This window comes from Photinus pyralis, unplaced genomic scaffold, assembly GCF_008802855.1.
Source record: "Photinus pyralis isolate 1611_PpyrPB1 unplaced genomic scaffold, Ppyr1.3 Ppyr1.4_LG1, whole genome shotgun sequence".
Taxonomy (NCBI): Eukaryota; Metazoa; Arthropoda; class Insecta; order Coleoptera; family Lampyridae; genus Photinus; species Photinus pyralis.
This window is the reverse complement of record NW_022170249.1, coordinates 45,138,791-45,151,545: the sequence shown is the minus strand read 5'-3', so window position 1 is coordinate 45,151,545 and position 12,755 is coordinate 45,138,791. Positions and strand designations below refer to the sequence as shown.

At 35.6% G+C, this 12,755-nt stretch overlaps 2 protein-coding genes across 2 annotated transcripts in view; one reads left to right on the top strand and one right to left on the bottom strand.

Moving 5' to 3' along the window:
* Window positions 1-3,431: 3,431 nt before the first annotated feature.
* On the bottom strand, window positions 3,432-7,365 carry LOC116159996 (tubulin beta-1 chain). Its single transcript, XM_031473107.1, has 2 exons — window positions 7,208-7,365; window positions 3,432-5,052 (listed from the first exon to the last, which is right to left on the bottom strand). The coding sequence occupies exons 1-2, from the start codon at window positions 7,262-7,264 to the stop codon at window positions 3,766-3,768; spliced, it is 1,344 nt and encodes a 447-aa protein (XP_031328967.1). The 5' UTR covers window positions 7,265-7,365; the 3' UTR covers window positions 3,432-3,765.
* Window positions 7,366-12,230: 4,865 nt separating this feature from the next.
* Window positions 12,231-12,755, top strand: part of LOC116161626 (mucin-5AC-like) — a 4,384-nt gene continuing 3,859 nt past the window's right edge. The window contains exon 1 of the mRNA XM_031475046.1: window positions 12,231-12,268. Within this exon, the coding sequence (XP_031330906.1) occupies window positions 12,231-12,268 (38 nt within the window). The remainder of the gene's footprint in view (window positions 12,269-12,755) is intronic.

Sequence of the window (12,755 nt, the reverse complement as noted above, 5' to 3'; positions counted from 1 at the left end):
TATAGCGATGGAAGGGTGAGGATGTTATATTTGATGAAATATGGTCGGCAAGACTCCCGCTGCTTTATGCCCAATAAACATCGTATTATACGTTTTTGTACAATAAAAACTTTAGCGGCCAGTGTAGATGATCCCCAGAAAAGAACACCGTAACATAACCTTGACTGAACCTCCGCATAATAGAAGGACAATGTGAAATATACACCAATCAACTGTCTGATACTACGGATTTGAAAACAACAAACATTAAGCTTTTTTATCAAGCATAAGCAGTGGCACTTCCAGTTTAATTTTGTATCCAAGCACATTCCCAGGTATTTCCCTGATTGTTGCACTGGAACATTAGCAAGAAGGGACCGCTTGCTAAAGGGATACATCGGTGGTGGGAGAAATAGAAGAAAATAAAATGCAGTACGTTTTGCTATTGTTTAAATGAAGTTTGTTAAAATTAAACCACCCTTGAAGCGTCGATAGAATTCCACTTGCCCGTTGTTGTAGGTCAAGAATAGTTTTACCGGAAACTATTGCAGTAGTGTCATCCGCATACATGATTACAGAGTTCAAAATGAAAACAATATCATTGATAAATAAAAGAAACAGGATTGGCCCTAAAATCGAGCCCTGTGGTACGCCAATGTTCATCGGCAAAAGGCACGATGAGAACTTTGTGATCTTGGAATTGGATTTGCACTTGATTTCTACATACTGAGATCTTCCCGATAAGTAGGATAGGAACCATTCCGAGACTACACCCCGGATTCCATAAAACTCTAATTTTTCAATCAAGACTTTATGGTTGACACAGTCAAAAGCCTTTGTTAGGTCACAAAAAATTCCTATTACATGTCGCTTATTTTCAGTGTTTTCTTAAAATCAGATAAAACACCACGAGGCCCTAACTTTGGTGCCAATTTTGTCAATTTGATCTAAAAATAAAAATAGTTATTAAGAAAATAATCTTGGAAGTGCTATAAGAATCCCACTTAACGGTACACATTAACCCTGCTCGCCGGGAATTTTCGGAACCGAATATTGTATTCAATATCCAGCCGCCAAATTGGTGGGAACCTAAACCCATAGGTACATACATTCTTTTTTTTATACGAATTATGGCGCGTTAACTGCCGAGTTCTTTGGTTCATTTTTACAGCTTCTCAAGGAGATTCGCAGCCTTTACGCTATACCTATACCATTGTTTAAATACTTTATTTAAACAATGCCTATACCTATATAGGTCCTGTAGAAGATTACTTATGTTTTCTTTGTTTGTTATATATTATCAGGTAAGTTACCAAAGATCGAGTACATTTGACGTAAAGGTGCATATAGTGGACATATACAGACAATATGTTCAACAGTGGTAGGTACTCTACAATTGGCACACACTGGGGGTTGGTCTTTTGTTAATAAATACCTGTGTGTTATTGTTGAATCTCCTATTCTTAACCGATGTAGAACGGTCATGTTCTTTCTAGAAAGTAATAGTGGTGCTCTGGCACTGCTCTCCACCTATATTAATTGTCGTTTGAACTCTATCTATATCCAGGTTTGAAAGATGTTTCATGTCTGCACTAATGGATGTTTTGAATATGGATTTTGCAAACTGACTAGAGAACTCGAGTGAATCGCTTATAACAATTACAAATTTATTTTTAACTGTATACAATTCGCAATAACGAAGAGCTTGCCAAATTGCATACAGTCCAGCTGTGTATATAGATGCGTGGATTCCCATTGACCACTCATACTCAGCGTCATCAGTAAAAAAGGCAGATATCCAGTACCCATATTTGTTTTTGAGCCATCGGTGTATAAGAGAAACATATAATCCTGATAAGAGTTGACAATTTTGTTAAATTCTCGAAGATAAAGAGATGGGTGTTTCTTCCTTGCCATAGACTGTTTTAAATCTATTCTGACGTTAATATTAGGCCTTGTCGGACCTACTGTACAAATTATAATATAGGCAAGTATGTAAGAAAGAACAATGTGGTAGCAGAGGCGGAAACCAAATCACCTTATTTTCCAAATAAATCCAGGTTCCAAAATGTTTTGTTTGAAAGCTTCGCCCCCATAAGTTTCGAAATTTGCGTTTCTTCTTTTATTAGGAAAGAAAGAGAAGTAACAAATTAACTATAGGTATTTGGGTTTAGCTTTTCCGGCTTTATGAAATTGGACAATTCCTATCGCAATATAAAAATAAAAGAAAAAGAATGAGAATTTGGATCTGTGTTCCATCTGACATAATATTAAGGAATCAATTGACTGACGATGGTAAACACCGAAATCGATAGCATATAGAAAAAGAAACAAACGAATAAAATATATATTACCAAACACGGTACGGCAACTGGTTTTTATCAATAGTATATGTTGTCTGTGCTGCAACATATTTTGATAGCAAGTAGCAAATAGCACAGATAAAATACCCATTCTCACTAAAAAAATATAGTGCGAAATAGTGAAGTGCAAGTTTGTCTGAAGAATTACCTGCTTTTATTATAGGTTGAGGAAAAAATTTTTATTGAAAGATCGACTATATTAGTCTAAAGGCCCATTCTCACATAAGCGACGCGTAGCATTTGCTGCTTCCAGAAGTTTGCGTGCTTATAAATGGGGTAATTCTCACAATAGCAGCGCGGCGCGTCAAAATTTAACTGTCGGCAGAGCGTTGTATGCCCCGTCGCTACGGCGGCGCTGCTATTTAAGAACTGAAAAGCTAAATGCGGCAGCGGTGACGCTACCTGCGTACTGAAACATTTTATTGACAATTGTAGAAAAAGGGCAATGTAAAATAAAAGAACGAATTGTAGTATTCCAGTAGACGCTCAATAAATGGAATTCGCCTTCAGAAAAACGTCTTATAAATTTTTTGCACTCAATATTCCTCTTCTTCCTTTTTTAGTTTCTTGTTCAACTTCCACCAACAATGCCAAAGCAATCATTTCATTATCACAAGGTGATGAAGCCACGTTTTAAAACTCGATCGAATCGGGCCGTTTGTTCTTCCACTAAAGGAAAATTTATCGCGTCGCGCCGCTTATGTGACAATTGAACCTAAAATTGACGTGCAGCGTCGCTTATGAGAATCGTTCTTAATGCAAAGTTTGTTGAAAATCTATTTAAACGAGAATGGACGTTTAGTGGATGGTCAATAATTAAGATTCCAAATTTCAGCATTTGCAGTCTCAAAATGTGTGAATTTTAATTTTTATAGGGAAATAACAATGATTTTAAGTTATAAAAAGCACAAAATGGGCGTATTTTAAATACATGGAAAGAAAATAGAAGAAAAACGTCTCTTTGAAGGTAAGTATTTAATGTAGATTCTAAATTTTGTTGTCAGTTTTGCTAAAAATTTAAAAGATCATTGATTAAGTATTACATTACAAGTTACTTTTTGTATCCCACGAAGAAATAAAAAACCTAAATCTAGTAAAAAAATGTATTTGCGTAATATGTTAGCAAAACCAAAATTATCTTCTGTAAATTGAAGCCTGCAAAAATTTTGGAAAATTGATCATAAATTAATAAATAATTTAAGGGCAAATGGAGTGAACTTTCGTAACTACTATGCAACAAAGGTTTTTTTTTTACATAACATAACAAACGGCAGTCTACAATAGGTTTAAATTTAAAAAATGCAAAAAATGAAGTTAACCTATATGCGACCGATGACTGATCCGTACGGGAATGTTGGAAACTGTACAAAACATGCAAAAATAATACTAAATAGAAAAAGCCATCAGATCATTAATCTTAAACTTAATTTTCGTCTACTTCCGCCTCCTGTTCTTCATCAAATTCTGCATCCTCGTCCGCGGTGGCTTCTTGGTATTGCTGGTATTCGGATACTAAATCGTTCATGTTGGATTCTGCCTCTGTGAATTCCATTTCGTCCATACCCTCGCCGGTGTACCAATGCAAGAAAGCTTTCCTTCTGAACATGGCAGTGAATTGTTCTGATATGCGTTTGAATAATTCCTGAATGGCGGTCGAATTACCAATGAACGTTGCGGACATCTTCAATCCTCTTGGTGGGATATCGCAGACGGCGGTTTTGACATTGTTGGGAATCCATTCGACGAAGTAGCTGCTGTTTTTGTTTTGAATGTTGAGCATTTGCTCGTCCACTTCCTTCATAGACATGCGTCCTCTGAAGATGGCGGCGACTGTGAGGTACCGTCCGTGTCGTGGATCGCAAGCCGCCATCATGTTCTTGGCGTCGAACATTTGCTGCGTTAATTCAGGTACTGTGAGGGCTCTGTATTGCTGGCTTCCGCGGGATGTGAGAGGTGCAAAACCGGGCATGAAGAAGTGAAGACGTGGGAAAGGAACCATGTTTACTGCGAGCTTACGGAGATCTGCGTTCAGCTGACCTGGGAATCTAAGGCAGGTTGTGACGCCGGACATTGTGAGCGATACCAAGTGGTTGAGATCGCCGTATGTTGGGGTGGAGAGTTTCAATGTTCTGAAGCAGATGTCGTACAATGCTTCGTTGTCAATGCAGTAGGTTTCATCAGTGTTTTCTACAAGTTGGTGAACGGAAAGGGTGGCATTGTATGGTTCCACAACTGTGTCTGATACTTTAGGGGATGGTACAACAGAGTAGGTGTTCATGATTCTGTCGGGGTATTCCTCTCGAATTTTTGAGATTAAAAGTGTTCCCATTCCGGAACCGGTTCCACCACCAAGCGAGTGTGTCAGTTGAAATCCTTGCAAGCAATCGCAGGATTCGGCTTCTTTTCTTACAACATCGAGTACGGAGTCGACAAGTTCCGCACCTTCGGTGTAGTGACCCTTGGCCCAGTTGTTACCAGCGCCCGATTGTCCGAAAACGAAGTTGTCTGGGCGGAAAATCTGACCGAATGGGCCAGATCTGACTGAGTCCATGGTGCCCGGTTCTAAATCTACGAGAATGGCACGTGGTACATATTTGCCCCCGGAAGCCTCATTGTAGTATACATTGATGCGTTCCAGTTGAAGATCGGAGTCTCCATGGTAGGCACCGGTGGGATCGATACCGTGTTCATCGGAAATGATCTCCCAAAACTGAAAAAAAAACCTTCAATAAGTGGAAAATTGTGGCATTGTCAGGGGCAGTAGATTTAGAATTAAAGAGTGAAAGTTGCAACATTATATGTAAATGGTAGGCTACTATGAATGAAGGTAAAAAAAACGCAAGTCCATAAATCCGAAGTGTTGAACAATTCAATGAATTAAAATTGGAATGGACAAACAAAAGATGCCGAAGAATCATACCTTTAAAAAATGTGGAAAATTAAAAAAACTAGAAAAATCCGACCACATGGAAGAAATGAAAGAATTCGAAAATAATAAAAATGTATAGAATTAAAACAAATTTGAAGAACCTGAAGACCTGGCAGTAATGAAATCAAAGACATTCGACAAAATTAAAGAACCTGAAAATCTCAAGATGAAAAATCAACAAATTGCGAAATTGGAAATCATTAAACGGGTCCGAATATGAAATTGGTGGAATCTCAAAAAATCGAGAAAGACACACTGAGAGATCTGCAATAACGAAAGAACGAATTTGAAGAACCCAAAGAATCATAAAAATTATTATTTTATTTTGAAACAATAGCCTGCGCCTAGAAAGAGTTATCTTGCACAGGGATGGAAGAACGGACAACTGTATATTACGGTCCGTGATACATTTAATCCCCATGTTACCTAATTGAATCATTCCATAAAAAATATAACATTTCGTAAATCATTTTGGATAGCCAAATGCTTTAAAATTCATTTGCACCCCATCTCCTGGACACCAGGCTGCACAATGCACCCTCCTGTGCAACATTTCTGTGGGCGCCCATGGTCATCGCGCATTTTATTTATATTTTTCACCTTGAAGAGATCATTTCTATATATAGAAATGTGAAATGCATACATTACTGACGTAATCCGCCTATTAAATGCCCACACGGTTGACATCTTTTAAAGTATGAGATAGGAAGGTTGTAATTGTTAATTGTGTTTGGAGTAATTCGGTGTCTATTGTGAAAACGCCCAATTTCTCAAGACAAAATTTGAAAATACGAAAAAGGACAATTATTAACGAGATTTTAAAAAACAGGTGTCCACTTTCCCAAGTCGTGACCTAAAAAATCGCGACTTTTATCGTTCTCACACTGATACGGTCGGAGTTGAGAAAACAGCCTTAATGATTATTGGTATGCAGTGCCAACATCTGAGGATGTTGAACTTGCACATTCTATGCCTGAAATAACAGCAGGCACTCTACTGTAAAAAATTACAGGACATCACGTTCCTCGATTTACATCAGCGCGAGATTTATGCAAAATGCGACTAGACTAACATTTTATTTTTACGTTCGCCAGAGTTGAACACACCGCCGGCCTCTTTACAAATTTTTTGTAATAAAATACAGATGTAAATTTTATGTTCGGTAATAATGATCAAGTTCAATGACTGCGCTATGTACAAATCCATCGCCATAGAAACAAAGAAATCAATGAACTGGGGGAGAGGAACTTTTAACAAAAAATCACCTTACACATTTTAATCGGGACCGATAAAGTTTCGCCTTGAAAATTGTTAACAGTATGATTGCGCAATCGGGATACAAACAATTTAAAAAATCCGTTGCTCCCGATCCACGCCTTAAAAATATTCACGAGAAAATAATTTAAAAAAAAGTTAAAAGCGTACGCTAACGGTTTTCTAACCGCAATTGAGACAATCACCAAAACGATAAGAGGAAGACGCCAAAAGAACGTTATTTTAAATTTGAATATGGGTCAACGTTTTTCAAGCGGGTAGTAAAGAATCGAATTGGGGATTCCAGCTAGACAGCGCCCTTTTCGCACGTTGCGTAATCACGGAAAATTACGTGAATACAATTACAAATTCCAAAAGATCTGCACTTAGCATACCGTGAAAATTAAGCATTTTAAAGACGAAAGTAAAGCCAGCGTAACGTTTTCGAAACGGTTAGTACAAAGCCGGGTAACGATTAAAAATGAAACAATAACGTCTGGACATTACTATTACTAATTTTCCTAAATTAAACCACGCGTAACTCCCGGAAATGCATCGATCGCTTTTCAAACGCTATTATAATATACAAAAACGCGTTTTAAAAATTAAATGCAAGATGGCCGGTTTGAGAATTAACGGTTACAACTCGCCACGCAGAAAACAAAAGAAAACTTATAATTACCTTAGCGCCAATTTGGTTTCCGCACTGACCGGCTTGAATATGTACTATTTCCCTCATGATTGACTAATAAAAATATTTTATTCAAAAAACACTAATAAAATTGATCTTTACACTACAAGTATCGGATCGGTAATGGCGTAAGACGCGCTTGTCCGTTCGCTGGTAACGTAAACGAGATCCCCACCATTATTCGTAAGGATTTCGCTTGATGAGATGACGAACTTCCGGCAAGCAACGCGGCGGGAAATTATTTCTGGATATTTATTCAATTATTTTAACGGTAATAATAACAATAAAGTAAATTTAATTTAGAAATTGGGGATAATTGACATATGGGTAATTTCTATTTATAGAATTACACGTATCAGTTTTCGTCTTTTATCTTTACACTCTCTGATTAATTAATCGACAATTGGATTAATCACTTTTATAATTAACGCACCGAGCTTCGCCTATTTAGCTATGCATTCGTGCATGTTTATACGATTCTTATGAAGGTTACTATACCTATTTCATTAACAAATTTTTTGTTTCTCTTCTGTACTGTAACAAGGCTTGCATCCACATCCAACTTTAGTCATATTTCCGATATTTAGTCCCATATACGATCATGGAGTTTGTATTCAAAACAAAAATATATTCAGGGGCGTGCTGAGACGGCGAATGGTTTTTGAATTATTTGAGTTTTGAAAATTTGGGAAAATGTACGTACTCCTTCACAAACTAAATCCCCCTATGATAAATGAAATAAATCCATTTACACTATTTCTACGATACTATGTTTTTGGTATGATATGGTATATTGATGGTATAAAATATAAAGAAGATTAATAAATCTATTTTTATTCTTGCTGGTATATAGCTAAGCATTATTATTATTCCAAACAAAAACATTATAAAATCATTTTTTTGAATAAATGTTCCTATTATTGTTTAAACAATTTAACAAATTAATTCCTGAAATTGGCATGTTTCTGATTTTGATTATTACTAAACAATACGCATTTAAAAAAAAGTTACCAAAATCGGAACTGTTGCTGGAATTAAAAAATTGGTCCATTTTTAGGCTTCAGTCGACTAAAAGGTTTCAGCTGGATCCTGCATCCTACCATGTGAACCGTTGCTTCATTAGAAAACATAATTAATAGATAACATTATTAGTTATCATAATGCCCCTATGGTACCAAGAAAGAAGAAAGCGTTGGAAAACAAAAGAATGTGGTAATGGCGTATTTGAACTGACAGTTACGTTGGTCTTTCCACGTTATATTAGTTTGGTATGGTTCATACATGGTAACATGTTTCATTTCAGTCAATCGAAATTGTTCTATTGCGGAGCGTAGGGCTATAGGTATTTGCAGAAGCAGAAGTATCCTGAACGGAGACAACTTAGGAGGCAAATTAGGGGCAAACCTTAAATCATAGGGTGGGTAGGTACACTACCGTCTCGACGCAAATGAAGAATCACCTTTTTTATTTTTATTATTTCTGTTGTTATTATTTTGTTGGATCGCGGAATCCATAAAAGTTAGATAGGATACAAAGAATCAGGGCTAGTGTACACCCCTTAATTATACAAAGTACAATTAAAATGGGCGTTTATTGAACAGTAATGATAGCTCGATAGTCTGCTCTAATGTAAGCTTATAAAACTACCCTAAACTTGAAATATATTAAATATAATGCAATCTATATGTAATAATATGTGAATGTGTTAAGTTGTTGATTACTACACAGCATTTAATTAAATTTGAGATATATGCTAAAATAAGTCGATAAATAAATATTCAAATCCTAACAAGGTTTGGGAATATTACACATTTTAAGGTGAATGTACAACAAAAATTCTGATTTTCACGAAATTTGGTACCTATCTGGATGTACGCGTAAATGTAAGTATGAAACGCGATGATAGCTTATACAGTTGATGTGTTAAGTGCTCCGTCAAAACCGTGTAAAATAAAATGAGTAACGCTCAGTTGTTGTATTTACATCATTGAGATAGTTTACTTCCAAAAACGATTGAAATACTGACATCAAGAGAAGACGCTTGCATGAACACAAAAAAAGCCAAAAATCAGCCAATCATTCAACTATACCACAGATTAACTAGCTAATCTGTGTCTATATTGCATCACAATGGGGAGCAATAAATAACGTCCACCTGTAACAGGGTTAACAAGTAATAACTCCACATTACTTTAAAACCAATATGATTGATTACTCTGGTTCAAAGTACAAAGATTTCATCGTCACTTTCATAGTCTGAAGTACACACCTGCAGCAACAGACTATACATTTCTTTATTAAATAAATATTAATTATGTTGACATACTTCTCAAAATAAAAGTACTACTACAAATCCACAATGCCATTCATGAATTCCATCAGACATATCTACAATTATCTATATTATTTATTCTCTTCTCGCAGGAAGTTGTTAGGCACTAAACAATCAACATTTGTAACACAACAATGAGCAGGCTTATTAGTAGGTAACAGAAATGACATCCTCCAATTTTAAGGTTGATTTTACAGACGGAATGCACAAATCACTTTGTATGTGATTTGTGACGGAATGATATGATAAATATAGAGCACCTACATAAAAGTTGTTACCTTAAAAAGGTCACAATTCCAATAAATTAAATCACCTTATGACGAACGTTGATTTGCTATATAAGGAGTAAGTGTCCAATATGTTTTAAATCTTATTATATGGTTGTGTAATAAAGTTTTAACGATATAAGGCAAACGTCCCGATGTGTTTATGACCTATTCTGAGATTTACTAATTAACATATGTTATTTGCACTAACATGACGTAATTATTTTCACCACTGCACACGATATTATGTGTGTAGGTGGTGCGAATATTGAAATTACTAATGAGAAAGTATGGTCTGTTAGTTACCCACGTATGTGTAGGGGTATATTATCGATATTTTCTTGTCATGTAGGAAAACTGATCTATCAAGATACTGATAAATATGATAAAAAAATTAGATTACAATTCATGTACCTACTAATAAGTATTACAGGATTGGTACACTGAGTGAGTTTATCGAACATCCGATGATCAAGCATTTACTATCAATTAGGTGCATCATTTGTTATCGTAGAAGTGTATCTCGATACTTGGTGAGATCATTTTGACCCAATTAGGAGGTCTACTTTATTAGTAATGCAAAACGCTGTATGTTGCCACTTTTATTGTATACAAATACACCAAACATTGTAGTTTACCCCAAATTGGAATTTTCAACCATTTCAGAGCCGAAATACTATTTTGTACTTTCATGTCGTAAGTCAACGGACCTTTTAACACGTCTAGCTGTCTTTTAACAATACATTCCTTTATGTCCAAAATTTAAGTGTACGCTAATGACATGCATCAACAGAAAGTTCGTACACGTGTACCTAGGGTGCCAAAACGCACTTTTAGTAGTTTTCCGTGGGCAACTTGCCAAATTCCTTTTCAATTCTAATTGTGACACAAAAATAAATTTTGATATGCTCTCGTGTTAGCAGTTGACTAAAGTTTTACTCGGTATCACTTTTACTATTGATTAAAACATTAAAGCTTGTATAAAGGCCATTTACCAACTAGATACTTTAATAATATTTTGATAAGAACTGACCAATAATTACCCATTAAATGTCAAGACTTTCTTTGATCGCTTCCGGACAATTTAGTTTTTTTTTGTTGCTACTAAATACGTGCTCGTTCTTGATTTCGAATGTTATTACATTAATCCATCTCTACCATCATATCATCCTTCTATGCCTAAGTTTAAAGATTAACGGTAATTGTATTTAATTTCAGCGAAAGAGGGAAGTGGTGCAAGCACATGACAGCTGCCCATGTCGCATCGTTTGCAGATAATATACAATACTTATGGATGATCACTACACTAAAAAAAGTTGCGAAATTCCAGAATTACCCTTACTTTCGCCATTTTAATAAAGTATGTCAATTGATTCATAATAAAACCGATAATTCATATTTGTGTGTGAGGCCGTCTAACAAAACTCCAACAAATGCAGATATTTATGTTAATATCTCCTTTGACCAATCTAATTTATGGGTAAGTGATTTAAATTAGGTAAGGTGCCTTAATACATATTATATTTCGTGTTCTGTATCATGTGTTCACTTATTTGCTACCTACGGGAACTAAACGAGACGAGAAAGTCTCATTTTTTACTTTAGCCTTTTTCGATTTATCTAAATGAGCTATGCGAAATGAATAATTAATGTTCTTACGTCAGGTCGCAATATAAGTGCAGCTCTATCGTGCCCACGTTCATTCAGTGTATCGCCAACTTATAATAATATTAATATCTGATCTATAAAAAAGGCCTCCTATGTTATTAGCTAGTATAACTTATAATGCTATTTCACCTAAAACTAAAGTTTAGTATTGAATTTTTCTTAATTTTTAGCAATAGGTCCCGATTTTGGAAATTTTATTTATGTATTGTTTTACTTACTGAGTGTTATGGACATAAATCACTTCAATTCAAATATTTATATATGGTTTAACTTTTAACTGATACCCACCCCATTATGCAGAAATTACATTTTCTATGGTATTTTTAGACTTTAGACGGTAAAGTGTTTGCTTTTTTGCTATTTTATAATTCTTAAAGCTTTTTTAAGAAAATTTGTGTATTTTTTATAGTTTCTTTATTTAACTTTCAAACATTTAATGGGCAATGCGTGTAATACTTCTATTTTACATTAATTACATTTATTTTATAGTGGGCGGAGTCTTAGCTAATAGCTACTTTCGTCTCTACATCCACTTTACAATCACAAATTCAACGGGGTTACGTAGAACAGCAAATAATGTCCTTTATTTTCTACAAAACTCCTTACCGAGATAGACATGGGCAAATATACAGTATACAATTATAAGAATTTAATCTGCTGACCGTGATATGCTAATACGATTCAAAAATTAAGCAAATTAATTGCTGGCCTTGATGCAAAGAAGAACAGCAGATCAGTACATATCAAAATGGCTTATTCGCAGATAAGGGGTCGAGAAGGACTATGGTTGGTAGAAATTGATTTCCTTCTTTGAGAACTTTCATTAGAGTACTATGAAGGATAAAACCAGTTCCACTCCCCCTTTCCCCCTCCCGCTGTTTTGATAAGGAGTCAGAAAGAAGGGCAGTAATTGATAGAAATCGGTTTTTTTCGTTGACAGATAAAATTAATTTCTACCCCCTCCCCCTCCTCCTAGGGCCCCGTCACTCGCTGATCTCATAAAAGAGTCGCACGGGAAAGTTATAAATTGTTACACACCAACTTATTTCGATGAGACCTTTCATTAGAATACTGGGCTCCACTAAAGGCATGCATGTGCAAAATCTGAGATTGGTTACTGTATGTAAAAGTTATGCACGTTTTACTATCAAAAACAGCATCTCAGGTAAAAAATTCATGCCCCTCCCCTCCCCCTTCCCTTAAGACAGCGAAATTTGATCAACACAACACATTCAAAGCTATCTATTGAAAAAAATCCAGGGCTCCACGACCA

Coding starts and splice junctions, on each gene's coding strand:
- LOC116159996 (XM_031473107.1), bottom strand. CDS start 7,264: ATGAGGGAAATAGTACATATTCAAGCCGGTCAGTGCGGAAACCAAATT. Junction 5,053..7,207: donor GAAACCAAATTGGCGCTAAG/GTAATTATAAGT, acceptor TTTTTTTTTCAG/TTTTGGGAGATCATTTCCGA.